At 37.6% G+C, this 17,672-nt stretch overlaps 1 protein-coding gene across 11 annotated transcripts in view; it reads left to right on the forward strand.

Moving 5' to 3' along the window:
• APC (APC regulator of WNT signaling pathway) overlaps positions 1-17,672 on the forward strand; it is a 191,565-nt gene that overhangs the window by 158,662 nt on the left and 15,231 nt on the right. For 7 of the 11 annotated variants that reach the window (XM_038401215.2, XM_038401212.2, XM_038401208.2 and 4 more), the window contains 5 exons: positions 1,968-2,081; positions 6,901-7,279; positions 8,517-8,612; positions 11,351-11,490; positions 15,948-16,025. In XM_038401215.2, coding sequence (XP_038257143.1) covers positions 1,968-2,081; positions 6,901-7,279; positions 8,517-8,612; positions 11,351-11,490; positions 15,948-16,025 — 807 coding nt within the window. The remainder of the gene's footprint in view (positions 1-1,967; positions 2,082-6,900; positions 7,280-8,516; positions 8,613-11,350; positions 11,491-15,947; positions 16,026-17,672) is intronic. The other 4 variants (XM_043515560.1, XM_043515559.1, XM_038401217.2 and 1 more) reach the window with 1 other exon arrangement.

Below are 17,672 nucleotides of genomic sequence, written 5' to 3' on the forward strand. Positions count from 1 at the left end.
AGCCTAAGTCTCTATCACAGTACCTACTGTACAAATATGCATGTCTTTCATATCTCTCTCTTCTATTAAACAGATTCTCTTTAGCCACTCTCACTTGTTTGCTGAGAAGGAGGGGAACCACACTAGAACAGAAAAAGCTAAAGAGGCTCTCTAAGAGTATAAAAAACTTGAATTTGATTTGCTATAGTTCTATTAAACGTTTAGCCTGGTGGTGGGGTTTGGTTTAAGATTTTCAATTCCTTATTCTAGTTTTAAATACCAGTTTTTAAAAATAATTATTTAGTAGTAGTTTCAGTAAAAATTCAGTTGTAAAGTTAATATTCACTGTGGAATATCTGTATCTATATGAATAGCCATAATTTTTAAACGCCACTAAAAATAGCCCTATCTTAAAACAATAAAATTGTGATTATTGTCCTTTGATCTTATCAATGACATCTGACGTTGACTGGTTATGTTAATATTTTTACTGGTGATACAGAAGCAAATTGCAATAACTATCCAAGATCTCTACCTCCTGAATTCCAGGCTAGCAGAGATCTGAGATTTCTGCAGAGGCAGAAAATTCAGCTGCAGAGGAGCAAGTGTCTAACGTCTCTCTGCTGTGACTCTTGCGGTCAGTATAAGAGTTCCTTTGATGAATTGCAAGAAAAGCATTTATGCCTTAGGGAGAAGGAGCTCTAAAACTACTCGGGGAGGTTTCTAGAGGCCTAGAAAAGCATGAGAGAATTTAATCTTTTAACTTTTGGAAGAACTACAAGTTTTTGTTTTGTGCTGCTGGCCTAAATGGAGAGGCTGCATAATTTTGGATGCGTCATCCCCTTACTATGTCCCATTAGTAAAGTGTTACCAGAGCTCCAGGTGAAAGGATGGGAAGCTCCTTGGAAGTCTCCTGCCTTCGCTCTATTGTAGGTAGCTACTATGGGAAAAGCTCACATAGTAGAGGGCTGCAGGCCCATGCACCAACTCAGCTAAAATTCTCTGCTTCTGTGGCACTCGGCTCAGTTGTGAGATAACATGTAGTCCAACTCAATAGAGTTACTCTTAGATGCCCCAAACAGCATGTAACCTTCCATTAAGTGAATGAGAAGGGAGCTATCAGGGATCAGAAGCAAACAACTAGAATGAACTTTTAAAAAATTATAAACACAAAGCCAAAAAAGAAAAAAAATGTACATAAAATAAAAAGACAGGACAAGAAGGAGAAAAGAGAAGAATAAAGAACAGGAAAGAGACAAAGGGGACAAAAAAAGTAATGGTGACAACTGTGTCAAGATATAGCCAAAAGGGGTACCCATTCACAATTTTTTTCTAGAGGGTCTCCAGTAAATAAAAAGGTTAAAAAACACAATTAACCTCTTTTCACTCGACAAACCAGAACTGTATCCTCCACAGATTTCCCTTGTTAGTGACACTGTCTAGCAGCTTTCCTTTTTGACCCACAGAATCTCTTTCTTTGTCAGTTTTTGAATGACTAGTTGTATTTTGAAGTGGTCGAGTTTTTTGACTGTGGGGTTGTGAAAAGCAGGGTCCAGATCTGTAATATCACTGATGCAGAAATTCCTACTTGTTCTGTATAAAATGGCCTAAAAGCAGAGTCTGGTTTGTTGTCCCTTGTTCTTGCTTTTATCTACTGCTTGTTGTTTGTTTGTTTGTTTCAGTTCTCCTTTCTCCTGATAAAAGTAGTTATTTTAAAACTCATTCAATAATTAGAACTAATTCTGTAAGAATATAGAACTGCTTTGAGAGAGAATTAAGGGACTAATGAGTAATAAGCCATCTTTGTGAATTTTATTTAAGTAATTTCCAAACTGTATTGCAGATATATATTAACTAAAACACATGGTGACAAAATTATGGTTGCAGACATGACTAAATGGTCAAATGCTGAAACTAAAATAGTCAACAGTTGGCCCTTCAGTAAAAAAAACTTTTGGATGCTACCTAATTGTTCTTTAAACTTGTAGGGTTCAACTGCTCGAATGGACCATGAAACAGCCAGTGTTATGAGTACCTATTCCGTTCCTCGAAGACTGACAAGTCATCTGGGTACCAAGGTAACCGAAGATTACAAACCACAGGTCGCTAACGCTACGTTTTTACTAATACAATAACTTCATTGTTTCTACCAGTACTATTATATTCACTGATTGATCTTTCCACATATACTAATTTCATGGAATTTAATTTTTTTAAATAGTTTTTCTCAGGCTTTTAAAAGTATGCATTAAAAAATCCTTCAATTTTAGAAGAAAATATGAATTCCCATTGGTAAAATTATTTGTAATGAATAAAATTTGATTGCAGGAAATTGTTGGAGCACCTTAAAACCTTGTATTGTTACTAGATGATCCAGATTATTGGTGAAAATGAACCCATTCTAAAGACCAAGTTTTTGGTATTTGAAATGCTCATACAAGACTGAATTCTTGAAATAGATGTCGTTATTGAGAAACTTTTAAAAATGTGACCTGTGCCATTGATGCTGCTAAATCAGCATTGTCTCACTACAGTTACAGTATGTGAAAGAAAAGTCTCATTGACTAAAGAGGTGTTAAATTAAAGGAAACTGGGAATTTAACATTGCAGTAAAATTTCCTAATCTTACTTCCATTTTTGAAATGGAAAGATAGGTTCAAGTGGACCTCATTTTGTGCCAAAAGTAGATTTCCAGCATGCATTTGTTCTTCATAGCAGGTACATGGGACACAACAATGCAAAGACTTTAAGGAGTTCTTTTTTGAGAACTGTGTGTTGGGCAGAAAAACCACTTTCTGTATTAAATATTCTTTAATTAAAAGTGCAAAAATTTATAACAATACTATCAATCACACAATTTGTGTACCAAAGAGGTACCAAAGAGATATTGATTACATCAAACATTTAATTGCCTTTACAGAGTATGGTATTAGAAATTTTAAGTGCAATCTATACAAATTTTTTTTTTTAAAAGGTGGGATAGGAGAAGTGGAGAAGGCTTGAATCCTTCAATTTTCTTTCTAGTGTAGATAGAAATTGCTTCTATATCAGCAGCGCCAACTTCTCCTCTGCCCCATCAGTGCTCGATCACCCCCGACCCCCTCGCCCCGCCTTAATTCCTCCCCCTTCCCCCAAGTCCCCGCCCTGCCTCTTTACTGCCTCCTCCCCCTCCCTCCTGGAAAGTCCTAAGTGCCACCAAACAGCTGTTAGGCAGCGGGTGGGAAGCACTGGGAGGGGGAAGGAGCGGGGACATAGCGCACTCGGGGGAGGAGGAGGGGGTGGGGGCAGGGGGGCTTGGCTGCACCTGGAGCACCCACTAATTTTTCCCTATGGGTGCTCCAGCCCTGCAGCATCCACAGAGTTGGTGCTTATGAGCAGGACTAAAAATATTATTTTAGCAATATCTGAAGAAGACTGATATCTGAGCCTTGTTAAAGAGACACAATGTGTCACCAGTAGGATTTTGGGATATCAAATGTCTCAGTACTCAATACTTGAATCTTATGTGGTTGAGTCTTTAAAATAAATAAATAAATAAAAAAAATCATCTAGAGATGGGAGATTTTCCCAAAATGAATCCATAGTATGTCAGGGACATGGTTTCAGAGGAGTTCTGCAGAGAACCCTTACAACATTGATATGCCCATGAATACATGATCATTTATTTTATGTAGTTATTGTAGACTATGCTGTCCACTAAGTAAACTGTGCTAATAGCAGATCCCTGTCCATGAGAGCTTACAGTCTAGAGCAGTGGTTCTCAACCTGCAGCCCAATCAGCACTGAGCTGCGGCCCGTGTGACATCCTCAGGGCCATACAGGTAGTATTGGATGCGGCCCACATAACATATTGTGGGTCGCATATGTGGCCCACAATGGTAAATAGGTTGAGACCCACTGGTCTAGAGGCACGAGACTAGTGCTGGGCAACCTGCGGCCCATGGACCAGACATGGCCCATCAGGGTAATCTGCTGGCAGCCTGTGAGACAGTTTGTTTACATTGACCGTCCACAGGCATGGACCGTCCACAGATTCACCATTCCCAGCCTATGGGTGCTGCGGGAAGCGGCACGGACCTCAGGGACGTGCAGCCCGCTGCTTCCTGCAGCTCCCATTAGCCGGGAACGGTGAACCGTGGCCACTGGGAGCTGCGGGCGGCCATGTCTGTGGACAGTCAGTGCAAACAAACTGTCTCGTGGGCTGCCAGCAGATTACCCTGATAGGCCGTGTGCAGCCCATGGTCTGCAGGTTGCCCACTACTGCAGTAGACTGTACAAACTTACATAATCCTTTTCTCCTAAACCATGGTTACTAGTAGATCTAGTCTCTGAGGTAGACAGTAAGGTCTTGTGTACAAGGGAAGTTAGTGCACAGTAAGTTAGGGTGTGAATTTACAGCACATTAACTATTACACACTAATTCCCTATCTGGACACTTACTGCACAGTAAAGTGCTGAGTAAGTTAATGTAGACTAGCTACTGTGCTGTAAATTCACACCCTAGCTTGCTGTGTACTAACATCTCTGTGTAGACAAGCTTTAAAGCTGCTCCCTCAGGGATCTGCCCAGAGGCATACATTAAGTAGATAGCTTTCATTCTCTTTTGAGACTATCAATGTGCCACCTCCATAACATATTTGACTGTTCCCAGTCCAGGAAGTGAGGCTCTCTAAACCTCATTTCTCAGGCACATGCCATTGTACTGTCACAAAGCTGGCTCAGGGGCTCTGTCAGGTTTTGATTCTGTCTTTTTTACATTTAATATTAAATAGTTTGTGGATCCATATGATCGTATAACTTTACAATGTTTAATACTTCTACTTTTTCAGCGATTTCATTGATTATCCTAGTGTTCATAAAATATGTGATTTTCTGAATACTCAGTCTAGTATAAATTACCTAGATGCACTCAAACTTTTAAATCTTGTACAACACAGTGGTTTGATCTTACCTTCAGTGATGTTAGATTTTCTCATATGTGTCATAGGATATTTTGTTGAACTTGTGACCATTTGTAGCAATTTAGCTAGGATTAGAGAATCTGATCTAACTTAGTATTTGGCAAATCTGATTTCTTGTCTAGCTGGTACATATGGGAGGTATCACTCTGCAGAGACTCATCAACTGCTTCTTTCCTGTCCCAACTGGGTAGCCTGCTTATGAGTAGCTTCTCAAACCATGGGTTTTTAATGTTTTTATGTGACTGCCTCAAGAATCCCTCCTAAATTAATACTTAGATGTGAAATCCACGAGGGTGTTCTGAATTTGGTATCCCAGTAATATGTATATTTGTACTTTAATAGGGTCAGTTTCACAAAGCTGAAAACTATTATGAACCAGATCATCTGGGAGAAAGAATTTAATCAGAAAAATGTGAATGATAATTGGGACTTATTGAAGAATACTTTACTAGATGCCCCAAAAGCCACAATTGAAGAAGAAGGCTGTGCTGGTTTAAAAACCAACTTGGTTTAGAGGGGAAGTGAAAGCAGCTGTAAACAAAAAAAAACATTTTAATTATATAACAAATAGAAGAAAGGGGAAGTTGACAGCAATGAATATAAATAAGAAGTTAGGAATTGTAGAAAATTGATAAGTGAAGCCAAGGGACACAAGGAGAAATCTATGGCCAGCAGAGTTAAGGATGCTAAGAGTTAAGGATGCTAAGAAGGAGTTTTTTAAATGTATTAGGAATACAAAGAATCCTGACAATGATATCAGTCCATTACTAGATGGAAATGGTAGAATTATCAATAATAATGCAGAAAAGGCAGAAGTGTTCAATAAATATTTGTTCTATATTTAGGGAAGAAACAGTTGATGTAGTCTCTCCATATTATGATTATTACACTGTTTCCATTCCACTTGTACCTCTGGAGGTTGATAAACAGAAACTACTAAAGTTAGACATTTTTAAATCAGCAGGTTCAGATAACTTGAATCTAAGTTTAAAAGAGCTGGCTGGGGAGCTCATTGGACAATTAATGTTGATTTTTCAGTAAGTCTTGACACATTGGGGAAGGTCCAGAAAACTGGAAAAAAGCTAACATTTGTGTTAATTTTTAAAAAGGGTAAATGGGACAACCACAGTAATTATAGACTGTCAGCCTGAGATTGATCCTGTTTAAGTTAATGGAGCAGCTGATATGGGAGTCACTTAATAACTGGAGCAGTGGCTGCTGTAGCTGTCCCAGGGGCCACCTGAGCAGCTGGCCCTGGGATCAGCCACACTGGCATCTGCAGAAGTCACGAAGGTCGCGGAAAGTCACAGAATCTGTGACAGACACAGACCCCTATCCATCACTGACCATTTTTAAATCAAGATTAGATATTTTTTTAAAAGATCTGTCCTAGGAGTTATTTTGAGGAAGTTCTATGGTTTGTGCTGTACAGGTCAGACTAGATGATCACAGTGGGCTCTTCTGGCCGTGGAAACTATGGCTCTATAAGCATATTTAACTTTCACTCTAGCAAATGATTTGTCATTGGAGAGCAGCCTTTAAATGAAAGTATTATTCATGTAGATAAATTTTTCTTTGAAAGAAAAAGAATTCATAGTAGACATATCTTGGCTTGTTCAGGCTAAAACATTATTGGGTAGCACATTTTCATTAATATACTATTGTTTTAATTCTATAGTACAATTAAAATCCAGAACTGTTCATTAGAGGTCTAGATGAACAAAAATGTAGATCACATTTCATTCACATTACTATCAAGTGGATTTATTGTATGTTCATGTTATAAACACTAAAGAACTAGTCATAATTATGCAATTATTTTTTTTAAATTATACTGATTCTTGCACAATTGTGGGGGATTTTTCCCTTGCTTTTATATATCATCCATCACTTCATTTCAATTTGATGCATCTTTTTTTTAGAAAATGTAACTGTGTTTTTAAAATCATTTGGTCTACAGGTGGAAATGGTGTATTCTTTGTTGTCAATGCTTGGTACTCATGATAAGGATGACATGTCACGAACTTTGCTAGCTATGTCTAGCTCCCAAGACAGCTGCATAGCCATGCGTCAGTCTGGATGTCTTCCTCTCCTCATCCAGCTTTTACATGGCAACGATAAAGACTCTGTGTTGTTAGGAAACTCTCGGGGCAGTAAGGAGGCCCGTGCCAGAGCCAGTGCAGCACTGCATAACATCATTCACTCACAGCCTGATGATAAGCGAGGCAGGCGGGAAATCCGTGTACTCCATCTTTTGGAACAGATCCGAGCTTACTGTGAAACATGTTGGGAATGGCAGGAGGTACATGAACAAGGCATGGACCAAGACAAAAATCCAAGTATGTCTGTCATAAAGCTTTAAAAATGGCTAACAATATATTATACAAAAATTTTAAAACCGTGAGTTCCATTTTAAGCTGAATTTTTGGTATGGTAGAAATATACCTGAATTAAGGATCTCTTTTCATATGAAATTTTTTTAAACAAAAGTCAAAGTAATATCTGAAAACAAAATGTCTCATCTGTAGTACGTACTGTCTGTAAATGCTCTGTGTAAAACTGACCTTTAAATCATAGACTTTGTATCTCATAAAAGGTATAATTCTGGTAATTTTTTTTGTATACTCGATACAAATTTGTATTCATGCCCATTGTGCTATTTTGTCTTGCTTTAATGTATGTTCTGAATACTGTGGTACACAAAAGTCTGTTGTTTTTTTCCCTTTTCTACCCTTTTCTCATCCTGTCTTGATTGGTTAGTTGTTGGGGAGGTTAAGGTAGGCACAAAAAGAGCAATCTTGTTCCAATCAATTCAGTATAATCCAAACTATTATTAAAAACACAGTTTGATATTTGTTTGATGTTTCTGACATACAATCACGGCCTCGTCAATGTAAAATAAAGTTTTTTCAGATCGGTTTGAAAATGTATGCAACTCTTTAACTTCCCTAATTGCATTTCTGATTTAGGGGAAAATTACAAAAACAGGCCCTGATCCTCCAATATGTTCTATATTGATGGTTCTTCATGCCCACAGAGAGTACCACTGAAATCAGTGGGATTGGCATGGGTGCTGGATGAAATCTGATCTAACTACAGGGATCAGACTGCAGAATCAGAGCTCATGATGACATCCTAAAACAATCTGTGGCCTAGACAAAATCTGGTACAAAAATGTTGAGAACTACAAATGCTTCCTAGTGTGAGATAATGCTGATTACCCTTCAGAAGGAAGGAACAATACAATTTTATTTTTGATATTGCATTATTAAACACAACCAGAAAACCTTACCTATCCCACTCTCTACACTCCAAAGCCATTGTCAAGATTATTAGGAAATTAAATTCATCAGCATTAAAATTTGTCTCTTGTAAGTCTGAGAGTGTGGAAATGGTTTTTGTTAGAATACTCAGTGACTTTTGTCTTCTCTTGCATTTTCTCAGAGATCCAGATCCTGAAAAAGTGATCTAAATATTTACCTTAAACTTTGAATCTCTTGGTAAGGCTTATTATTTTGACAATGCCCTTGTAAAAGACCAAGTCAGTATTAATTGTTGCCTTTTTTGGGGGGACAGGGCCAGCTCCAGTTGAACATCAGATCTGTCCTGCAGTGTGTGTTCTGATGAAACTTTCATTTGATGAAGAACACAGGCACGCGATGAATGAGCTTGGTAAGATGAAATATTTTTCTCTATACAGCTGTTGAGAAGTTTGATAAAAGTTTTAACTTTCTTTTCTTGTACACTTAATAGAAATCCAGTAGGTTTCTCTGTCACCAGTTCAGATCGATCAGTCATTGCTCAGTACTTCTGCAAATCTGGCCCCTGATGTCTTAATTTAGGCACCCAGAAAATGAGTACAATTAGTGCTCACCTTTACAAATTTGATTTCAATGACTTACCCAGCATAACATGGGAACTCTGTGACTGAGACAGGGGTAGAATTCAGTTTTCCAGGGTGGCATTCAACTGCTTTAACCATGAGACCATCTTTTCTCTTCCTGCAGTCCTCTGCCTCATTCACTATTCACCTTCCAGCTTCTGCAACACATGAGGCAAGGCCCTGCAGGTAATAGCCTCTTTCACTACACAACCCTGATTCATTTCGTAGTTCATCTTGTGCACAGAATGAGCCAGGGATTCAGTGGGAAAATGTGATGTAAAGATCATATGATAATACACATGAACAAGGGGGCTGAATTAGGGCTGCAGAAGTTAGGAATTCTGGCATTTCCTAACTTTTCAATGCTTGACTTTGCAAGTTTAACATTCTTTTAATGTTGTTTTATGTGTAATTTCCTACATTTAAAAAAAAAACTTATTGAAACAAGAAGACCCATCATATTGAACATATTGATACCCCCCCCCACATAGGTCACCAGCAGGACTGGAACCTCTAGATCCACAGCACAGACCTCTGCCACTTGAACTGAAGGAGTAACTGGTAACAATAGTACACTATTATCCTCTCTGTGAACTAGCCACTAGAGGGGGATTAGATGCACACTTTTCCAATGAGTTTTGCAGCTGTTTTGCTGACAGCAGAGGAATGGTAAATCCTGGGTTTAATTCTTAGTTTTGGAGGAGAGTGTTCTCAAATAGTAATAGACCTTTTTGCACCACCACCACCCCTTGCTCCTTTCCACCTCACTGGCTCCTGTCTCTGTCCCACTCTGCTCCTCTTCCTCCTGTTCTCATTTGTTCATACCCTTGCCCCTAACAGTGTAAAACTTCATAAGTCCACTCAGTCCTACTTCTTGTTCAACCAATCACTACAACAAACAAGTTTGTTTACATTTACAGGAGAGAATGCTGCCCTCTTCTTATTTACAATGTCACCAGAAAGTGAGAACAGGCATTTGTATGGCACTTTTGTAGCGGCATTGCAAGGTATTTACGTGCCAGATATACTAAACATTTGTATGTCCCTTCATGCTTCGGCCACTATTTCAGAGGACATGCTCCCATGCTGATGACGCACGTTAAAACATAATGCACTAATTAAATTTGTGACTGAACTCCTTGAGGGAGAATTGTATGTCCCCTGCTCTGTTTTACCCACATTCTGCCATATATTTCATGTTATAGTAGTCTCAGATGATGACTTAGCACATGTTGTTCATTTTAAGAACGCTTTCACTGCAGATTTGACAAAACGCAAAGAAGGTACCAATGTGAGATTTCTAAAGATAGCAAAAGGATTCAACCCAAGGTTTAAGAATCTGAAGTGCCTTCCAAAATCTGAGAGGGACGAGGTGTGGAGCGTGCTTTCAGAAGTCTTAAAAGAGCAACACTCCAGTGCGGAAACTACAGTATCCGAACCACCAAAAAAGAAAATCTACCTTCTGTTGGTGGCATCTGACTCTGATAATGAAAATGAACATGCGTTGGTCCACGCTGCTTCGGATTGTTATTGAGCAGAACCTGTCACCAGCATGGACGCATGTTCCCTGGAATGGTGGTTGAAGCATCAAGGGACATGTGAATCTTTAGCTTATCTGGCACGTAAATATCTTGTGATGCTGGCTACAACAGTGCCATGGGAATGCCTGTTCTCACTTTCAGGTGACATTGTAAACAAGAAGCAGGCAGCATTATCTCCTGCAAATGTAAACAAACTTGTTTGTCTGAGCAAGTGGCTGAACAAGAAGTAGGACTGAGTGGACTTGCAGGCTCTAAAATTTTACATTGTTTTATTTTTGAATGCTGTTTTTTTTGTTTTTTTTACATAATTCTACATTTGTAAGTTCAACTTTAATGAAAAGGAGATTCCACTACAGTATTTGTATTGGGTGAATTGAAAAATACTATTGCTTTTTTTACAGTGCAAATACTTGTAATCAAAGATAAATATAAAGTGAGCACTTTACATTTTGTATTCTGTGTTGTAATTGAAATCAATATATTTGAAAATGTAGAAAACATCAAATATTTAAATAACTGGTATTGTATTATTAACAGTGCAATTAATTGCTATTAATTTTTTTAATAGCTTGACAGCCCTAATTGTACGAAATTTTAATATAGGCAAAATGGTATATTTTTCCCTATCCTCATTCTCAGAAATGGCTGAACCATTTTATATGAAACTTTCTAAAAAAATTTAATCTGAGGCTGACACTTGGTTTGGTAAATTTCAACGTGAATGGTTAACATTTAGTAAAGTTATGATGAACTGAAAACAGTGTCTTGTAATGGGAAGTGTTTTGCAACCTCAGCAGTAGGTGATACCTCCAGCGCTGCCTAAAATATGTTCTTAATCGAGACCGTGTCTCAGAAATTGACATTAGTGTGCATGTGGCATTAATGTTTTTTAATTATCCTGCTGCTACTATTGTCTTTCCATTTTGGAGAAGGAAGACTAAAATACTGTACTCCTAACATTGGCTTCAATCATATGATTTATGTAGGGGGGTTGCAGGCTATTGCAGAACTGTTGCAAGTGGATTGTGAAATGTATGGGCTTACAAATGACCACTACAGTGTTACATTAAGACGGTATGCTGGAATGGCTCTAACAAATTTGACTTTTGGAGATGTGGCAAACAAGGTAAGTTTTTAAATTAGATTTGCATCTAATTTTAATTTTATAATTTTATTAGAGAGTTGAGTTTAAATTTTAGCTCTTAGAAGAGTGAGAGGGAGAATCTGTAGGGGTAGCATACTGAAGCTGGGCAGAGAGCAGAATTTTCCAAACAACTCTGCCTTTGTACTTTACTTCTAACATTATAAGCATAATAGCTCCTCTCTTATTAAATCAGGTTAAATTCAGTTTGTCACTCAAGCAGAGATTAATCCTCTTTGTTTTATTTTTGTATGAAGAACACAGTTTATCTTCCCCAAGTTTACAACACATAATCTATTGAGAAAGATTGAATTTTCTGTGGATTTTTTATTAAAGCTGTAACTGTTTGAGTTAAAATTAAGAAATGGTAACTTTACAAAATTTTCAGTCTGATCACTTTTTGCAACCCTTTTGCTAACAAATGGCTGATTTCTTATACTTCACACTTTTCATATAATAAAAATTCATTGTAACTATTTTTGGGGTACATTTAGGAAATTAGGCTGTAATTAAGCAAAGTTATTAGCAAGTATGTTCTCTTTCCCATTATATTCATAATTTCCCCTTACTCAAAATATCCACCATTTTGTCTAATTTGCAACGGGATTGAGGCAACTGAATCTGCTTGAAGCTACACAACTGTGATACTTCAAGGAGTGCCTAGGACTCTGAGTTGCCTTACTAGCCCTGTCTCCAGTGAGAGAGAGACTTGCTGGTGCTTAACTGGGAATCAGTTCCCTGACACCTCCAGTCTGTTAGCAACCCAAACAATCTCCTCTGTGCAATGCTAGCCCTTACTTTGCTTTGTAGGTTAACTATAGGTGCATCCCAGCCCCTTTTGAAATGTTCCCCTGTGACATCCAGCCCTTGTAACTGGCTACTCACAGAAATACCAGGTTTTCTACTCCCAAGGGGACAGTGTACACACCAGCCTGTATCATTCACGTGAGGATCAGCGCCTATATAACATCACAGCATTGAGATATATTTATAGTGAAACAATCACAAATTTCAGGGGGTAGCCGTGTTAGTTTGTATCCACAAAAACAAAAAGGCATCCGGTGGCACCTTAAAGACTAATGGATTTATTTTGGCATAAGCTTTCATGGGTAAAAAAACCACTTCTTCAGATGCATGGAGTAAAAATTACAGATGCAAGCATTACATAATGATACATGAAGAGAAGGGACTTACCTCACAAGTGAAGAACCAGTGTTGACAGGGCCAATTGATCAGGGTGGATGTAGTCCACTCCCAATAATAGATGAGGAGGTGTCAATTCCAGGAGAGGCAAAGCTGCTTTTGTAATGAGCCAGCCACTCCCAGTCCCTATTCAAGCCCAAATTAATGGTGTTAAATTTGCAAATGAATTTTAGTTCTGCTGTTTCTCTTTCAAGTCTGTTTCTGAAGTTTTTTTGTTAAAGTATAGCTACTTTTAAATCTGTTATACAATACCCAGGAAGATTGAAGTGTTCTCCTACTAGCTTTTGTATGTTAAATCACAAATTTGTTGTCAAGGGTTAAGATTTAAGAGATAGTGAGTAAGAATAATGGAAACAGAAAGGTTTCATATAAAAACAAAATCAGTACGTGCTTTCTAGAGACTTGTCTTAACTTTAACAGACTAACTGTCTAAAAGCAGTTTATTCTCCCCTAAATGTCCTTCACAGTACTCCTAACTGGGGCAGTTTGGGATCCCATTTTCATGAATGTAATCGCATTGCCCTATTACTTCATCAGATACAGAATAAAGAGATGTCCTTTTACCTTCTCCTTGTATCCCCCCAAATCCATTTTTGGTCCCCGGAGACAGGATGACCCCTCAGGGTTTTTCCCTGGTGTGCTGACTTCATGTTGACTTCACATCCTCGTGTTGACTTCCCTATGTGAACAGGACTTCCCTTGCATTGGCTTACAATCCTTAATTTACATGTGAACCAAGGCAGACAAGTGAACATACATCCTTTGTCTGGAAGAAACCTGTTGGTCAATCCTGCCTTGATTCAGACTTTAGGAACGTATTTTCATTATGCATATATAACTTTTTACATAGTATCTATACATACATTTCATTGTGATATTAATGATCAGTATGATCCTGGCTTTCATTTAACTCGTACATGACATCATTTGTGGGTAAATACCATGAAAGCAGTGTGCTGATTTTGTCATGCCTGATAGGAGTTACTGTTACAGAACACATGCATCTGATGAAGTGGGTATTCACCCACGAAAGCTTATGCTCCAATATGTTTTTTAGTCTATAAGGTGCCACAGGACTCTTTGCCGCTGTTACAGAACAGCCTTGGCCTTGAGGGGTTTTTGGGGTTACAACATGCCCTCAGTAAGGAGGGCAACTATTTCACTAGTGGGCATATGTATTTGCTTTTGATAAAGCCTCAGGACAAATGGGTCCCTTTTTATTAAAGGCTTTGCTATCCTACCTGTCAAATTTAAAATCTGTCTGTCTTACTGAAATGTGTAAAACAAACAAAAGCAAAACTAAACCGTGGAAATGTGCCTTTCTGTGTTAAGCCAGATTGTGTTTTAATTATAACAGCTTTTATATTACCTATACTATTTTTAAGAATATTTTTCATTATGTGAATTAAATTAACCATTTAAAAAGATGGAAAAATAATTGGAAAATCTCCTTAGATTGTGAGCTTCTTGAAGGATGGAACATCATTCTTAAGTGTTTGAAAAGTGTGTAGAACATAGTGAGTGCTAATTCAAATAAATAATGAAAAAGAAAAAACGGAAATCTATCATGTGACTCACTTTCAAGTGATACAAATCCTTATTAATTTCTAGCCTAAGAATTTTGCAAGATATTATATTGGACTTTAAAATAACTTTATTTTGATAACCATCTTGCAGTTTTCCTCTTGCTTCATATTAGACATGGTTGCTAGTGGGAGCTATTTCAAGAAGAGATAGAACTATAAACAAATGCTTTATATAATCTTAAAGCTTTCAATCCCAGCTTTCAAATAGAATAATGTATTAATCTCTAACACAAGTGAAGTGGTTTATGAAATGTTCGCTATTAAAATCATTTGAACAGTAAATGCAGTAATATCAGTGTTACTGATCTTACAGCATAGACCCAGATGCTGAGTGTTGTAATGCAAGAGTTATCCAGCCAAGGAATAATGAAGTTCTGAACTGAATTATATTTTTGTTTGTGGAAATGAAGATTATTTTATTTATTAATATTTGGGTCATTTATAAAATGACATTGCAATTACATTGTCTTGGCACGTGTAGATATGTATCTTATTACAGAATTAATAATACTAAGAAACATATTGTACATAAACCATATACTGTATTGTTATAAATCATTACCTTTTCCCATAGGGATGGGGGGAGGGCACTAAGTATTTTCCAGGGGAAAGACTCTCAGGAGGATAGGAAGAAAAGGAAAGCTGGAGGTGGGATGTAATTCAATTATTAATCCCTGTGTATATCCTTCTTGACTATCCTGTAAGTATAGGATTTCCATGTCTATATCAAAACATCTAAATTATTACAGTATTTAGATTCGCAAAAAGAAAAGGAGTACTTGTGGCACCTTAGAGACTAACAAATTTATTAGCGCATACACTTTCGTGAGCTACAGCTCACTTCATCGGAATGCATCCGATGAAGTGAGCTGTAGCTCACGAAAGCTTATGCTCTAATAAATTTGTTAGTCTCTAAGGTGCCACAAGTACTCCTTTTCTTTTTGCGAATACAGACTAACACGGCTGCTACTCTGAAACCAGTATTTAGATTGTATTGTTTCGTGTGCAAGGTATATTATTATTTTTATTCTTGTTTCTGTTTTAAGAAATGTATATTGTTCTCCTGCTTCTTGGCACATTAGATTAATTTCTGATGCAAGTTGCATAAATTTTAGTTACTAGTTTTAAAAAGTCATTTTTTCTCCTCAGAGAGGTCAAGATGATCTGCTTCAAAATATTATTTGCTGCAGGAGATGGGGGGACGGAGGAAGTATAATCAGGAGAAAGCATACCTATAGGTAGAATTTAAATAGACAATGGGTAATGATACATTGCCAGATCTAGACAGTAAATAAAATATCCAGTATTTCTGGGAACACTCTGTGAATGCCTTCAGGACTAGTAAACTCTTCCAGGTCTCATCTGAGACCTGTTATCAGGGAGGGAGAATTTGGATCCCTGATTAGGATAGCTATGCCATTTGCAGAGCTCCCCAGAATAAAAGATGATAGTATAGTGCTTTACAAAACTTTTTAGTGGTTTATGATGTGAATCAAATGTCTACTGCTGGAAGACTGAGATAATTAAGCTGTTTTGGAACCCAGATCGCCACAGGTGAATAGTTTAATATATTAAGCCACTGCACCATCAAGTTGCCTAATCTTTCATTTAATAGACTCTCTTTTTCTTTTTTCTTTCCTTTTTTGGTAACAGGCTACATTGTGTTCTATGAAGGGCTGCATGAGAGCGCTTGTTGCCCAATTAAAATCTGAAAGTGAAGACTTGCAGCAGGTAATTTTTCATTGAGAAGAAGTTGCCCCACCTTCGATCCTTTCATTGTGACCTGCTATATCTTCCATCACATTATACTGAACTCTTCATCTCTGCTCTGATTTCCTTCTTACATTTCCTCCCAATCCTCCTTAATGGTCTCTACGTTTCCTCCTTTCATGCTTGATTTCATTAAGGTTTCCCATACCCTGTCCACCAAGAGCCCTCTCTCTTTCCCTTCAAAAACACTTTTCTTTCTATCCTCAGTTGCTGTTCTGTGTTTTGTTTAGTTGTCTTGTCTGTGCTAAATTAGATGCTCTTTGGTTCAGGGATGTGTGTCTGTCTTCTATAAAGTGCTGTGTACATCTTTGTTACCATATAAAAGCCTCATAATCATGGACTAAATTCTGGTTTCTGGTAAAACTGTGTGCAGTACTAGTGATATAAAAGTCACCTTTATGCTTCTGATCTTGGGGCCATTGAATAGAAGTCTGATTTCCTGGGATAAGTTAGAGCTGCCTAAGTGCTTGTTTAGCTGGCTGCTAAGGAACTGAAATTGCAGCTGGGGATCAGTGCAGTATAGGGGACAGCATGGTCAGGCCTTCTATCCTCTTAGACTTCCCCTATGCCAACAGCAAGAGAATGGTGGTATAGAAGCCTCCACTCCAAAGAATAAATCCCCCTTGCACTGGACTGCGTGATTCTCCTAGCGTCAGATATGCAGACTTTGTGGTCAGAACCAGCTACCAATTTGTTACAAAGTTGCCATGCTGCACCAAAGTATCTAGCCTAATGTTTTGTACCAGGTAAAGAAAAAAATTTAGTTAATACAAGTCTTTTAAGTAACTCTTTTAAAGCAAGTGGTACAAGTGATCCTGGACATTAGACCAATAAGCCTTATTTCGGTACCATGAAAACTGTTGGATAATTTAAAAATAGAATTATAAACCACCTAGATGAAATATGATAGGAACAAATGAGCATGACCTTTAGAAGGGAAAATTCTATTTATCTACTGTTTTGTTGATGCACTTGAAGAAATATAAAGAGAAAGAAGTAGTGGTAGATAGAATTAATTTAGACTGTTAAGAAACCTTTGACAAAGTTCCTTACAAGCTATTATTATTAAAGAAACTAAGTAATTGTAGATGAGAAAGTGGCTGAGACAATAAAGGGTAACAATGAGATGTCCCCTGATTTGATTTTAGGACAGGGGATCAGATGCCAATGTCTTTAGATAACACAGAAATATTTAGGTTAGTCAAGACTAGAGCAGACTGTGAGGATATTCCGAAGAAGCTAACAGAAGTAAGAATGGGTAGCATGATGAAATTCTGTATTGACAAATGAATTGGAAGAAATATTTTAAAATCTTCATACACTTTTAGGTTTTTAATTAACTGAAGCCATTCAGGACAGAGGGAAAGTGCTGGACATCCTTGTGGGGACTTCTCAGTATACAGCAAGGGTTTAAAGACCAAACAAAATTTTAGGAGATAGAAAATAATATTGAAACTATTAAAATGCCCTCACCTAATATACTAAATTTATCTTTGGTCAGCCTATGGGTGGGGATAAAATTGCAGAAATATAAGGTGACCAGAGATGGGTGAGGAAAATCCTTAGAGAAATGCATCTGATGAAATGAGCTGTAGCTCATGAAAGCTT

This window comes from Dermochelys coriacea, chromosome 5, assembly GCF_009764565.3.
Source record: "Dermochelys coriacea isolate rDerCor1 chromosome 5, rDerCor1.pri.v4, whole genome shotgun sequence".
Lineage (NCBI taxonomy): Eukaryota > Metazoa > Chordata > Testudines > Dermochelyidae > Dermochelys > Dermochelys coriacea.